Source organism: Cydia amplana, chromosome 13, assembly GCF_948474715.1.
Source record: "Cydia amplana chromosome 13, ilCydAmpl1.1, whole genome shotgun sequence".
Lineage (NCBI taxonomy): Eukaryota > Metazoa > Arthropoda > Insecta > Lepidoptera > Tortricidae > Cydia > Cydia amplana.
Window position 1 is genome coordinate 9,103,707 of NC_086081.1, and position 15,339 is coordinate 9,119,045.

At 41.5% G+C, this 15,339-nt stretch overlaps 1 protein-coding gene across 1 annotated transcript in view; it reads left to right on the plus strand.

The window, feature by feature from the left end:
* LOC134653489 (alpha-actinin, sarcomeric) overlaps positions 1-15,339 on the plus strand; it is a 56,765-nt gene that overhangs the window by 33,440 nt on the left and 7,986 nt on the right. The window contains exons 7-15 of the mRNA XM_063508859.1: positions 1,302-1,405; positions 1,910-2,036; positions 3,976-4,123; positions 6,920-7,070; positions 7,906-8,091; positions 10,258-10,384; positions 12,180-12,275; positions 13,312-13,623; positions 14,190-14,317. Coding sequence (XP_063364929.1) covers positions 1,302-1,405; positions 1,910-2,036; positions 3,976-4,123; positions 6,920-7,070; positions 7,906-8,091; positions 10,258-10,384; positions 12,180-12,275; positions 13,312-13,623; positions 14,190-14,317 — 1,379 coding nt within the window. The remainder of the gene's footprint in view (positions 1-1,301; positions 1,406-1,909; positions 2,037-3,975; positions 4,124-6,919; positions 7,071-7,905; positions 8,092-10,257; positions 10,385-12,179; positions 12,276-13,311; positions 13,624-14,189; positions 14,318-15,339) is intronic.

A 15,339-nucleotide genomic window follows, 5' to 3' on the forward strand; every position in this document is an offset into this window, starting at 1 on the left:
ATCAGGAGCTTGCGTTTACGGTGACGGACCGGCGCAGACTGCGGGCCGCAGCTCTCCGCGCCTGATGACTCGGCGCAGGCGCAGGGTTTTTAATATATTTAATATGTCTGTGTCTCACGGAAGTTTTGTTATTAAAATTAGTAATACTTGTATCCACCCTGATTTATACCAGTTCATTGCGCTAATTTATTAATGTATGTTAATGTTAACACTTATTGGCTCGCCTTTCCTATGGGATAAGACAGTGAAGCCAAGAGGGCAATGCAAGTGCTGGGCATCCCTGCGTTTCCTTAATTCCGTCCCAGGCGGTGTAATGGAATGTCTCTCCGGTTTTACACCATAAATCGTCTGCAATAGACGCTAAGGCCAATGATTACCTAATGTTAATATTTATTGTGAGTTTTCACATCATATCATATTAAGTGATCGTTATCAACGTGCTGTATTGGTAGCAAAGTATGGTTGACAAAAAAACAAATACGCAAGTATTTTAAACATTATACAGGATGCTTCCTGTAACAGGAGCAATAAATTAAACTGTAGGCTGTACTCCTCAAACTGACCAACATTTGTTCAGCAACTTTTAAAAATTATGAATCCTTTAGACTTCCTCTTTTTCATACAAAATAAATATTGCCTTCAATGTACGCTGACATCAGTGTGTTTGACGTTGCTTGTCACGCTTTAAACGTAACAAAATTTGCAATACATTGCGTCTTAGAATAAACTTTAAAGTGTAATAAAAATCAAAACGTGAGTTATTTTCAAAAGTTGCTGAACAAATGTTGGTCAGTTTGAGAAGTACAGCCTACAGTTTAATTTATTGCTCCTGTTACAGGAAGCACTCTGTATATTTCACAAATTATGAGATTTATATACATATTTATAATCACTTATCCAAAGTATACTAAATAAACGACTAAAATTTGCTCAACATATTTAGCTGTCAGTTGTTCATGTCGATTGGAAAAAATCTATTTTAAATAGCTAAATGACCTTTCTACGTTAACGGAAGTCACAGGAAGGTTAATTTAAGTCTCTAAAATATTGCACGCATAGTTGTATTTTTATGACATTTAATGTCATTTGTCGTACATTGTTTTAAAAATATATTAGGGCGGAAAAGGTTTTGTACCGTAAAGAGTTATATCTAGAGGTGTAATCCTAAGATAAGTATTTATTTTATAGTTAAGAACAAAAGTAAATATTCAAATATATTTGTTTTTTCTGCCAACCATACCCTTTGCTACGAAAACTGCACGTTGATAACGATCACTACATATTATATTAAAAATCCTTAGCTTCTGGACTGGATCCGCCGCACCATGCCGTGGCTGAACAGCCGCCAGACGGACAACTCTCTCGCCGGCTGCCAGAAGAAACTGGAGGACTACCGTACTTACAGGTAAGCTGCGATTATGCCGCTTATATTCTGTTCATTTCTATTTTTATTTGAGGCAGTAGAAATAAAGATACCATTATTAACCCTTTGACCGCCAAAGACGTCAACTGACGCGCGCGGCTACAGCCCAATTTCAACCTTCGTGTATTCCACCAAGGTTCACGATGACGCGCCGCGCACGATTGGCTTTCAAAGGATTAAATTTCCTATTCACTTATCGTGGAGCCAAACTTGTACTATTTTTTCAAACTAATTGCGCATGCCTTTAGGTGATTTTGGCTCTGCATTATCAGTGTCTACTGCCGTATACATGCCATCCGGCTTATTTCTTTAACATTACGTTATAAGTGTTATTTTTCCAGTCCCAAAAGTCATAAGTTTATTCACACACTACACTTTACACTTTAACTCTAAATTCGCACGCAATTCTTTTCTGAACTACTAAATTAGTCTCTACGGTTGTACAAATACAGTCTAGTTTCAAACGTACTATTTGTCCGTTTCCAGGCGTAAGCACAAGCCGCCCCGCGTCGAGCAGAAGGCCAAGCTCGAGACCAACTTCAACACGCTGCAGACCAAGCTGCGCCTCAGCAACCGCCCCGCCTACATGCCTACTGAGGGCAAAATGGTTTCCGTTAGTATTTTACTCTTATTTATTGTTGTTTCTCCACTTTGGACTTCACAAGCCTATAAATCCCGGTATTTTGATAGGCTTGCGTGGGGATATTGATCCAACACATAGAGACCTTTTGGAGAGTTTTAATGTGTAGAACGCCTGCTGGAACCCGTTCACAGGCGCAACAATAGACACCCATGAACCGGTCGCAGCAGGCATTGGGACTATTGTAGAAAAAGTGAACAGTATATCAGTCTATGGATTGAAGTTTGGGTAGACAATGATACTGGGCTATTGTAAAGAAGTCCGGACACCTGCCATAACATTATTATTAAATCGAAATATTCGAGCCTATTTGGTTGATACCCGATCAAATAATTGGTCAATTGTATAGTATAGTATATCGTTTATTGCAAACCATGGTACAATATAATAGATGTTACAATAAGAAACAGATCACATGGCACCCTGGTAGGGTATGGCAATTATCCTTAAGACTACATTAACTAAATATAATATTTAGTACACTTAAACATACTTTGCTTGCTACTTGCTACATATTATTATTTTCTATGTTTAGGAACTTTGTTTACAAATATTATCATAATAGATCATCCTGCATAAATTCTTCGATGGTATAGTATGATTTTTGCAATAGAACGGACTTGAGTTTTTGTGTAAATAAATGATTTATTTGTATGTTTTTTATTTCAGTAGGTAGTTTATTATATATATTTATTGCTCGGTAGTACGGTCCTTTTTTATAAATATCTAAGATTGGTTCTGGGAGGATGAGATTATCTTTGCGACGCGCACTCTTGTTAAATTCAAATAGGTGTAAATTATTTTTGACAAATGAAGTTATTTCCAGGATATACAGAGAGGGGAGAGTCAATAATTGAAGTTCCTGAAAATGGGGTTTGCAACTGTCGGTCTGTGGAATATTTACCAATATACGGATGCATTTTTTTTGCATTATAAATAGGTCGTGGGCGTCGCTGCTATGGCCCCACAATAGCAAACCATAACTGAGCCAAGACTGTGCCAAGACTGTGCCAAGAATTGTTCCTATACGCCCGGTTAGAACACTTATAAAGTCCGTCTAGGCTAACTCTGCACTACTCGACAGAGCTTGGAAGTGCCACCATAAACAAGATGGACTCTCAGAGACCGTGACGTCACAGTCACTTATTGTTTTGTTAGGTGCGTTTCGCGAGTGAAGTACGACTGTCGGACTTTGACTATAATTTCTGACTTTTGTGTTGCTTTAATCACTTCAATGCAATGGGTCCCATATAGACATTTGATCCTAAAATCAAACCCGATCTATTGATACCATAAATGAAAATTAGTCATGTAGCCTGTTACCTTGGGCGGCCTCAAACTAACCGAGTTCAGAGCCGTAGGTATTTTATTCAATTGAAAATTAAAGGAAGGGGAGATGAGGACGCCCTTCAATAAAAAAACCTAATATACTGGATCAACCAAATCTTGTCAGTAGTAAAAGGCGGCAAATTTGAAAAATCGCGGGTTAGCAACACTGTGTTCGAATAATTCCAAAATCGCGTGTCATCTGTGTGTTATCTGTGGAATGTGGATCGTGAATGACAGCCATCATCTTATTGTTTACATTCTGAATTGTTTCTATTCCAAGAGAAATTTCTGCTGTCACCATTAAATACCAAGATTATGCACGACCTCAAGCAAAGCTAAGGTGCCTACAATGTACAATCATGCTCGTTGACGGTAAACATTACTAAAATTTGAGGTTATGATAATTCACTCGAACTGACGTATGAAGGGAGGAAAAATAAAGACATTTTGGTTCGATGTACATTGCTGCTTTTCTTAGCGCAATTCCGCTCTTTGAGTGTTACATGGTGTTACCCTAATTTAATTTGCAGTACATTGCTACTGACAAGATTTGCTTGACGCACTTTATAAATGTAACTAACAGGACATCGCCGGAGCCTGGAAGGGGCTGGAGATCGCCGAGAAGGCGTTCGAAGAGTGGCTGCTGAGCGAGATGATGCGGCTCGAGCGTCTCGAGTACTTGGCCCAGAAGTTCAAGCACAAAGCCGACATCCATGAGGACTGGACCAGAGGTAACACCACTAAACATATATTTTTACTTTTCTTTAGGGCAGCGGTCGGCAAGATGTAATTATTTTTGAAAAGATGTGTCCCGCCGAGTTTATTGCCGGTCCCATAATGGGATACCCTCCTCCAATTGAGGGGGGATTTAAATCTTCTCGGGGCAGAGGTGTAGGGTTGGAGCCGGTCTACCTAGCTTTATTTGACGTTCATAAGCGCATTGTAATTATGCCTACTTGAATAAACTATCTTTTATCTTTATCTTTAACCTTTTAGCAGCCAAGGGCCATATAGTAGTTAACGAAGTTGACGCGGGCCGCACTTCACTACATAGTATAAAACAAAGTCGCTTTCCGCTGTCTGTCTGTCTGTATGTATGTTTAGATCTTTAAAACTACGCAACGGATATAGATGCGGTTTTTTTTTAAATAGAGTGATTCAACAGGAAGGTTTATGTATAATTTGTTAGCCTGTGCGAAGCCGGGGCGGGTCGCTAGTTGTTAATATTTATGACTTTATCAGACATTGTCGTTTGTCAATATTACATACAAAATAGCCAGGGAGGCTCGTGGGCCGCAAGTGACAGGTTCACGGGCGGCAAAAAAAAAGGTTGCCGACCGCTGCTTTAGGGGTTAAGCTTTGGATTCCTCCGAAAACGGTGCCGTCATATGACGGCCGTCATATAGCGGCAGCAAAAGACGGCCGTCTTTACGGTGGCGACATGTGGAAAGTACCACGGCGTCATAACACACCGTCATCCACCAAGGTCAAAGCGGCAAATTTGAAAAATGTAGGCGCGATAGGATAACGTCCCATAGAAAATTTGAATTTCGCGCCTTTTCCTACTGACAAGATTTGCTTGATCATCTATAATTTACTTGGAGCATGAAATATCATCAGAAGAGGAAAATAATCGTAGTACGGAATCATTTATTCAAATCTCGTGTCATTTATTCAAAATGGCGTCACCGCTATCTAATAAAACGTTCACGAAACTATCGACAAGGTCATGACGGCCGTCATCTTACGTTACGTTGACAATCAACGTAACGTAACGCCGTCTAGGAAACCGCGCCATCTTGTTTACATAGACAACGTTCTGGTGACGTCAGTCAACGCTATATAGCGGCCGTAATATGACGGCACCGTTTTCGGAGGAATCCAAAGCTTTACACATATTTTTCAGTGACTGCATTTTTTGCTCAGGTCACAACCAAGGCTGGTTGGTTGTACCAGCGATTTCAGTAACCCACACACATACCAACGGTTAGCTTTTAATGTTGCATGTAGCAGTATATATTTCAAAGTCGAAGAAAACCATTAGAGATACCATATCCCTAGCCGCCAGTCCGTTGGTCCAATCAAATTAAAATTCTGCCAGTGTTTTTCAGTTTGTCGGTCGCGATCCCTGGGAAGTCGTGAAACCTCTAGAGGGCGAACGATAGGTTTCACAAAGCCAATCACAATAAAAAAGACATCAAAATTTTACATCCCATAATGTAAAAAAAAACTATTCTATACTCGTACTGAGCTCCTATTTCACAATCACCTCAAATATGTCTATAAAATCTCTTGGAACAATAATAGAATCTAGGCTGATCCATATCTTTTTCCTTATACACAATCCCTTAAACTCGTTTTCACAAATATCAACTGAAATCAGAACAAGCTGTCAAAATCGCTAGACATGACAATTGTTTCCATTGTCTCTGTTGATGTTGCAACCAACCAACCAACCAGCCGTATTATTGTCCGCATTCTAGTTTAACCATTTCTGCGGCGTTGCCAACTAGGTCAACCGTTCAATTAGTAAATAGATCATGAAACAGTCGCCTGTAAACATTTTCTTATACTTATGATGCTTTTAAATTGTAATGAAAATTGAGTAATTGGATCATAAAATATGCGTAATTAATCGAATTTCTAAACAAAATTTCTTTTAAATATAGGAAAGAGTGTATGTAGTTAACTACCTTTTACCTAGAATTTTGACTGGACACTACAAGTTGAACAAACACATGTTCCGAATAGGGAAAAAACAAGATGCGACATGCAGGTTCTGTCAGGAGTCAGAGGAGACTGCTATGCACATTCTCTGTTCCTGCGGACCACTAATGTCCAAAAGAAGTACCTACATAGGGCGACACATACTGGAACCCTATGAGGTACAGAGCATTACGGCCCAAAGAATCTGGAGCTTCCTGGATTCAACGGGCATCAGTAGTGAACTTTAAAGGGCTGTCACAATAGATCATAGCTTGGTCGAAGCGACACTCAAAGGCCCACAAAACCCCAATAATAATAATAATAACTACCTTTGGTTAAAACTATCAGGATAAAATAATTCACGGAAAAAATACACCGAATACCTACAAGTTAACAAAAATGTAAACATTATTTTACGATTACAGTATGATGTGTCAGGTACTTACCTTCACTAACAAAAAAATATCGTAAGAAAATAAATCTTATATAGGTAAAGGATGTAATTACGTCGGCAGTGGGGAAGGTAGGTAGTAGTAGATTTATAGACGAAGAATGGAAATTTTGATACAAATATTCTATTGGTTTTGTAGAAATCAAAACTGCAACGATTTATTTTCCTGATTATCATTTTTTTTTTCATTATCTATCTATTAAGATAAGATAAGACCCATTAGGGATCCATTTATGTGTCATATTTTTAAAGATATACCTTCAAAGTACAGTTAGCTGCAGAGAAAATGTACCACCCCTGCATAAAAGTTTGTATGCAGGGGTGGTACCATTTCTCTACAGCTGACTGTACTGTACCATCTTGATTTCAGGCAAGGAGGAGATGCTGCAGTCCCAGGATTTCAGGCAGTGCAAGCTTCAGGATATCAAGGCTCTCAAGAAAAAGCACGAGGCCTTCGAGTCCGACCTCGCCGCGCACCAAGACCGCGTCGAGCAGATCGCCGCCATTGCGCAGGAACTCAAGTAAATAACAACCTTGTGCTTGTCGTATTAGGGTTTATAATCGCGTGTCAACCTCAAGCTTCAGGATATCAAGGCTCTCAAGAAAAAGCACGAGGCCTTCGAGTCCGTCCTCGCCGCGCACCAAGACCGCGTCGAGCAGATCGCCGCCATTGCGCAGGAACTCAAGTAAATAACAACCTTGTGCTTGTCGTATTAGGGTTTATAATCGCGTGTCAACCTCAAGCTGCAGGTCATCAAGGCTCTTAAGAAGGAACACGAGGCCTTCGAGTCCGACCTCGCCGCGCACCAAGACCGCGTCGAGCAGATCGCCGCCATTGCGCAGGAACTCAAGTAAATAACAACCTTATGTTTGTTGTATTAGGGTTTCAATTCGAGTGTCACCTTTAGCTACTTCGCGTACGTAAGCCATGTCACCATTTCGCAGGAACTCGACTGTCGAGGAGTAAAATAATAACTATGATTATTGTGTTAGGGCTGATTTAGACGACGCGCGAACTTGCATGCGATTTTAGTTACATTGCGGACTGTTGGTTACGTCCAATTCAACCGACCGATCAAAACCCGCAATGTAACGAAACTCGCATGCGAGTTCTCGCATCGTCTAAATGAGCCCTAAGGGATCAAATCCATGTCATGTGTCAACTTTAACAATAGACTTTTTCACCGTTGTTACCAGTGATTTTGAAAGATTTCTCCAAGCAAAACGTTGTAGGGATCCTTAATTTATAGCAAAAAAAAAATAGTTAACTCGAAAAACTAGCTTACCATCCCTCCCTTTCGCGTAAAACCTTTTCCTTTTTGCACTGTCTAATAATATTGGTGACTCGCCCCACAGCACCCTGGAGTACCACGAGGTGGGCGCGGTGAACGCGCGCTGCCAGCGCATCTGCGCGCAGTGGGACCGGCTCGGCGCGCTCACGCAGCGCCGCCGCCAGGCGCTCGACGACGCCGAGCGCGTGCTGGAGCAGATCGACCTGCTGCACCTCGAGTTCGCCAAGCGGGCCGCGCCCTTCAACAACTGGTGAGACACACACCTTATCTTCCTTATGTTCCTCTTAAGTTCTGGAGCAGATCGACCTGCTGCACCTCGAGTTCGCCAAGCGGGCCGCGCCCTTCAACAACTGGTGAGACCCACACCACAAAACAGATACAGTACAGAAATCAATCTACATACAAAGTTCGCTCGAGCGACGCACACATAGACACTGCTCACAGACACGATATCTCGGACCGGTTGGGACCAGTGCGAGCGCGAGTGTCAACCGCTTGAGACACGCGTCTGTGAACTTTTTTGTGCAATAATGGAGAAACAAAAAAAAAGTTATTATAACTGTTCAGTGGACGGTTGTTTAAATTCAACATTAAACGGTGAATTGTCGTTTTTTAAGCTACCAGTGGTTTCAAAGAGGTAAGTAGGTATCTGCTTGTATTTCGATGGTTCGTTTTAACGTCAAACATGGTCAAACAGACCAGTTAGGTAGGTAGGTAAGCACCCCGCCCCGGCCACTACTAGATACGAGTGCCACTACCACGATAGTTTTTTGTGCATAAATCATATTTGACAACCCTAGAGCGACCGCCGAGCGTAGGTATGGAAAGTGAAGTACATACATGTGATTGACTTCTGTACTGTATCTATTTTGTGCCCACACCTTATCTTCCTTAAGCTTTGGATTCCTCGGAAAGCGGTGCCGTCATATAGCGGACGCAAAATGACGGCCGTCTTTACGGTGACGACATGTGGAAAGTTCCACGGCGTCATAACACACCGTCAGTCCCCAAGGTCAAACGAGACGTATACAGAAGAGAAAATGGAGGACCATGATTTAGCTTTAATAATTGACTTGGAGGATGAAATATCATCAGAAGAGGAAAATAATCGTAGTGCGGAAGATCATTTATTCAGATCTCGGTGATACAGAAGGTGCATTTGAAATTTTAGGATAAATGGCTTTACCGCTGTCAAATAAAACGTTCACGAAACTATCGACACCGTGATGACGGCCGTCATGCAAATGGCCGCACCGCTTTTTGACGTTACGGTCAATCACCGTCGTCTAGGAAACCGCGCCATCTTGTTTACATAGACAACGTTCTAGTGATGTCATTCACCGCTGTATTGCGGCCACTATATGAAGGCACCGCTTTCGGAGGAAACCAGAACTTTAGGCCTCATTTAAGACGGTGCGAGGACTTGTATGCGAGTTTCATTACATTGCGTTATTTGATCGATCGGCTGAATTGTTGAAACCTCAATGGTCCGCAATGTAACTAAAATCGCATGCGAGTTCGCGCGCCGTCTTAAGCCCTTACTTCTTACACCTTCTCAGATGAACCATAGGGAGGAAGTGCCGGAGGGTGTATGATTGAAATTAACGATTATCCAGGTCGATATATTACACAGCACAGCACCCCTAGCACATGATTGGCGCGACAGTATCTCGCGGCGAGATAGACTATCCGTCTTTTACTAACTGTGTTAATAAAATAGGGACGGGTAGTCTATCTCGCCGCGAGATACTGTCGCGCCAATCATGTGCTAGCCCTGCTGCGCGCAAAGTTGAAAAACAATAACTAATTCGAATTTCTTTCATTTTCGTTATCTACCTACGTCGAAGTTAGCTTCAATGCTGATAGCGATTGAGACGCTAGAATATACCCAATTCTAATTCATTGGGTGTTATTTTGTGTTCTGTAATATGCATCGTCGCTAAATTTGATATCGCTGTCTAACTATACAAGCACCATTTTAAGCACTCGAAAGATCTAGTGCGTGGATGAACCAAAAAAATGCGCGCGCACTGACCTCCTGACCTTTAAAAGCTTAGTTTTTGAAGTGAAAACTTCTTTAGCGGCACTGTGCACTTTTTGTGATCGGGAAAAAATGTTAAACTCGCGAGAGGTGTCACGTGACCGTAAGACGTAAGACGGACACGTGACCTGATCGAAAAACTGTTACTTCAATGTCATTGAGTTTTTCTTTATTGATTTACATGCCATCTAGTGCGTTTGGCTCTAGCTGGTATTAATATAACTCGAGTACTAACAGTGACATCAATTATATATAGTGCTGCAGACATTTTGCAATAGTGATTGAGTTTTCACTTCTGCCAGCACTCCCGGAGTGCAACCCGTTGTTTTTTTTTTTTTTTTTTTTCAAGTTATAACGAGTTGGACATGTTCCCAGGCTGGACGGCACGCGCGAGGACCTGGTGGACATGTTCATCGTGCACACCATCGAGGAGATCTCCGGCCTCATGGACGCGCACGCGCGCTTCAAGGCCACGCTGGGCGAGGCCGACAAGGAATACCAGGTATACACCAAGCTTATCACTCTTAGCGCCACTTGCACCATTTCACTAACCCGGGGTTAACGGGTTAAACCTGGAGTTACCATGGTTACCAGTACAATTTGACACTAGATTACCGGTTTAACCGGTTAACCCCGGGTTAGTGAATGGTGCAAGTGGCCCTTACTGTATAACTGTAGTCTTGGAGGATACAACCAAACGGAGACGCCTTGTCTGTAATTTTCTTTACAAAACAGTGTGCCGATTTTTGCGGGGGAGAGGCACGTCAAATCGTGACGTAAAAACAGCCAGGTCAGATAAACGTCAGTCCATACATTGTGTATGACCAATGACTAGTGTCCGACCGAAACATGTTTTTTTGCCGAAACCGAAACCGAATGTTCGGCTTTGGCTCTAGTTTCGACCGAAACCGAAACTTTTGAAGATGTGTTAAAATCGTTGAAAAAATGTCATAAAACCGCTTTAAACTCATAATATATTAAGGGGCTGTTAACATGTCCTTGAAATTGATGTTAGTTTAGCAGTTATTCAAGAAAATAGGCAAAAATGAATAGTATTCCATGTTTACTTCAAAGTTCATTGTCTTCGAGATATTTGGCATCAAAGTTGAACAATTTAAGGCCAAAAAACTGGTTTTCAGGCCATAACTTTTGTGTTAATTCGTTTAAAATTAAAACCCTACACACGTTTTACGACACGTCAAAGACAAACCCAAATATGTAGATTTCGTATAAGTAATATCCTTCACAGCGATCTAGATACGAAAAAAGTGTTCTTTTAGACAATGTTTAAAAATATTAATAATAAATTTAAAATCATAAAATAGTATCAATTTCTTTCAAAATCCGGTAGACAATAATGGAGATAAAGATTGAAGAACCGATAGCAGTTTGTCTCATAAAAATCTATCTGTAGTGCAAAAGTAGGAGATACAATTCAAAACTTATAAAAAATCGATGAAAACCGCAGGTAACCCCTTTTAAGAAAAACTATTTGATTTAATAAAGCAAAAAATATATTTATAGGTATAGGTTGTGTTAATATTTATTATATTTTAAGACCGTGGCTACCCTCTGGATTGGAAGGTCAGTCTGATGGCAGTCGCTTTCGTACAAACTAGTGCCGACGCCAATTCAAGTGTCATGTCAAGTGGACCCCATGCTCCCATGAGCCGTGGCCAAAATGCTGGGATAACGCGAGGAAGATGATGAGTTTTCTTATTATTCCCTTGCCCAGGCCCAGTAACATGCGACAGTGCTATCTCATTTACTACGATACAATTAGGCAGTGTGCGTGTTTTAGGTATTGACAGCCTCTTAAGACCGCGTCGACCGTTCAGTGGCCCCATCATTAGTGGAATTGTGTTTAATAATAAACCGATTAATTTCTGTATACACAAATCAGTATATGTATTAATATTGTTGTCGTACTTGTTCCACAACTTTTGGTCTTTGTCACATAGTTTAGTTTCATAGAACGAAGTACCGTTGCGTATGTTTCGGCCCGGCCGAAAGGTTCGACCGTTTTTTGGCCAAAACCAAAGCTACGGCCGAAACATGATTTTTTTGGCCGAAACTGGCCGAAACCGAAACCGAACCTTCGGTCGGACACTACCAATGACCATTGGCCGCCTATTTGACAGAGGGGAACGCCTGTTAATGGCTACTCCGTTTGGTTATATCCTCTAAGACTACTTATAGTAATTCAATTCTTGTGTTTATCTTGAGTCGCAGAAGCACCCGTATCACCTTGATTTATGCAGTTGTAATGGTGTTTTGAATGAATATCCGTATTCCAGGCGATAGTGAACCTGGTGCACCAAGTGGAGTCCATCGTGAAGCAGCACCAGATCCCCGGCGGCCTCGAGAACCCCTACACTACCCTCACTGCACACGTAACTGAACATTTTATTTCACCTTACAGTTCTGGGGCTATGGCTCCGGTTCGAAGCATTATTTATATAGCGCAGTTAATACAATAATATCTGTGAAAACTCAAAAATACCACGTTTTCCCAGAGATAAGACCTAAATAGATCGAATTTTCGGCTCTGAAAATCCCCATATAGCAAATTTTATCGAAATCGTTAGACCCGATTGCGAGATCCCCGAAATATATATTATATAAATAAATATACAAGAATTACTCGTTTAACGAGGAAAGAATTGCTCGTTTAACGAGGAAAGAATTCCTTTCGTTTGCCAGATAGTACAGTTATGCAGTCCCATAAAAGGGGTATAATTAAACAAGTGTTACATACACTTCTTGAACTGTGTTTACAGATGTTTACTTTAACGTACAATACAATAATTTGTCCTCTTTTGATTTTTATAAACCCATAAAAGGGGTATAATTAAACAAGTGTTACATACACTTCTTGAACTGTGTTTACAGATTTTAAAGTAACATACAATAATTTGTCCTTTTTTTTTAATAAATTTGCAAGTAAAACAAATAATCTAGAGAATAATTAATGTGAGTTAGAATGACGTGCCAGCCAAGGCTCGGAACCCGCTTAATCGTCCATGACATATGATACGAGTACGTTCTTTAGGGCGGGTTTGAACGTTTATCATTTATCATTTATTTGTTTATTTACAAAATATATAAGCATAACAGTCCAAAGAAACCAAGTCGCTTATATACTTGTCGACCGGTCTGGCCTAGTGGGTAGTGACCCTGCCTGCTAAGCCGATGGTCCTGGGTTCGAATCCCGGTAAGGGCATTTATTTGTGTGATAAACACTAATATTTGTTCCGGAGTCATGGATGTTTTCTATGTATATAAGTATGTATATCGTCGCCTAGCACCCATAGTACAAGCTTTGCTTAGTTTGGGGCTAGGTTGATCTGTGTAAGCTGTCCCCCAATATTTTTTATTTTTATTTATATACTAGGACTAATCATTTGTAACGTTGTGTAATGTATCCAGGAGCTGAACTGCAAGTGGTCGGACGTGCGGCAGCTGGTCCCGCAGCGGGACGGCACGCTGGCGGCCGAGCTGCGCAAGCAGCAGAACAACGAGACCCTCCGCCGGCAGTTCGCGGAGAAGGCCAACGCCGTCGGCCCCTGGATCGAGCGGCAGATGGACGCCGTCACCGCCATCGGCATGGGCCTGCAGGTAACACGGAGCCTACAGAACAACGAGACCCTCCGCCGGCAGTTCGCGGAGAAGGCCAACGCCGTCGGGCCCTGGATCGAGCGGCAGATGGACGCCGTCACCGCCATCGGCATGGGCCTGCAGGTAACACGGAGCCTATAGAATGTAGCGAGACTGCAGCAGCTGAAAATCACGATTCCGCGCTCACATTATTTTTGTCGCTGGCCTGCCAGAGTATGCCTTAATTACTGGTCGAAGAAATTGTGAGCCGAGAACGCCTGAATAATAGAAATAATATATGAATAATAGGGTTATATAGCAGTGGTGACACATTATTTTTTTAAATTACTTTTGTAACACCCAATGGTTAGTATGAGTTTTTACGAATGCCTTTCGGATCTGCAATAGCGTGGATTTTTTCCTTAAAATCGGACATGAATGACCAATTTCACAGTTTTGTTCAGTAATTTTGAAGCTATTTCTTCTGCCATTATATATTTGTATGATGTCTGATTTCAAAGCCAAATTCCACGCTGCGTAATTCGTCTCTAAAGGCAACTTGATCGTTTTTCTACCTTACACTTTTTATAGGAATCCAAGTTACAGCTAAAGATAACGTGTCCTATCTCATTAATTACTTTACAGTTAGAAAATTCCCAGTCACCTTTAGGTGCTCTGTTGTAGTTTAATATTTGTTATTTATTTGTCAGGGCTCGCTAGAAGACCAGCTCCGGCGACTGAAGGAGTACGAAGCCGGCGTGTACGCGTACAAGCCTCACATCGAGGAGCTCGAGCGCATCCACCAGGCCGTGCAAGAGGGCATGATCTTCGAGAACAGGTACCCTTAGAGATGCACCGGATATCCGGTTACTATCCGGTATCCGGCCTATCCGGTCGTTATATTAGTATCCGGCCGGATACCGGATAGTGACCTACTATCCGGCCGGATACCGGATAGTGACCTACTATCCGGCCGGATACCGGATAGTAAAATTAACACATGTTGGGGTAAAAAATGGAATCTAATAAAAAACAGTCACGGTCATAATGCTAACGACACAGTAGGTAGAAATTAATACGTAACCAATGTCACACAATACACTTATTTGTTTACACAAAAATACGCGCGCGCACTTGTAATTGTAACTATAAACGAACTTACTACGTAATGACATGATAAAACTCGTTACGATCCTAGAAATGTGTCCGTGCGAACGTTCACTACGAAACAGGTCGAAACCTGCACGACGCGCACCTGCAAAACTCAAAATATAGGTATAGTTCCGCCGGCCGAATATCCGGCGGCCGGATACCGGATATTCGGCCAGTGTTCAGGCCGGATATCCGGTATCCGGTATACGGCCAAACAACTATCCGTTGCATCTCTACTTATTATTTCGAGGGCCCTTGCAATATTCCTCGAGGCATTGGGATCTTTTGTTCAACAATGATATTATATAACCATAGATAGGTTATACTCATACTTGAGGAGCACAAAAAATACTTCCATATTTATTTCTGTGCCTACGAAGAAATCTGTTATTTTTGATTAATTATCTCATTCCATCCATCTTTGTCACACTCGTTGTTAAACATAAGGTCGTCTCGTTCTCTTTCGGTGTGCGGGAGCTCGTTAGCACGTGCACATTTCTCGCTTGTCCAGCCGCGACTAAAGGCAACTTGTCCAATTTGTCACAAGGTAAGCGCTTCAATTTTGGAACGCCTATAACCTATCATGAGTTATAAATCATTGTTGTTCAATCGCCCCCTCAAGAGCAAACAAGTTCAAGTTCTTTATTTACATGTTGTATATAATCATCACTACATAGTACATATAAAACAATGTCGCATCCCGCTGTC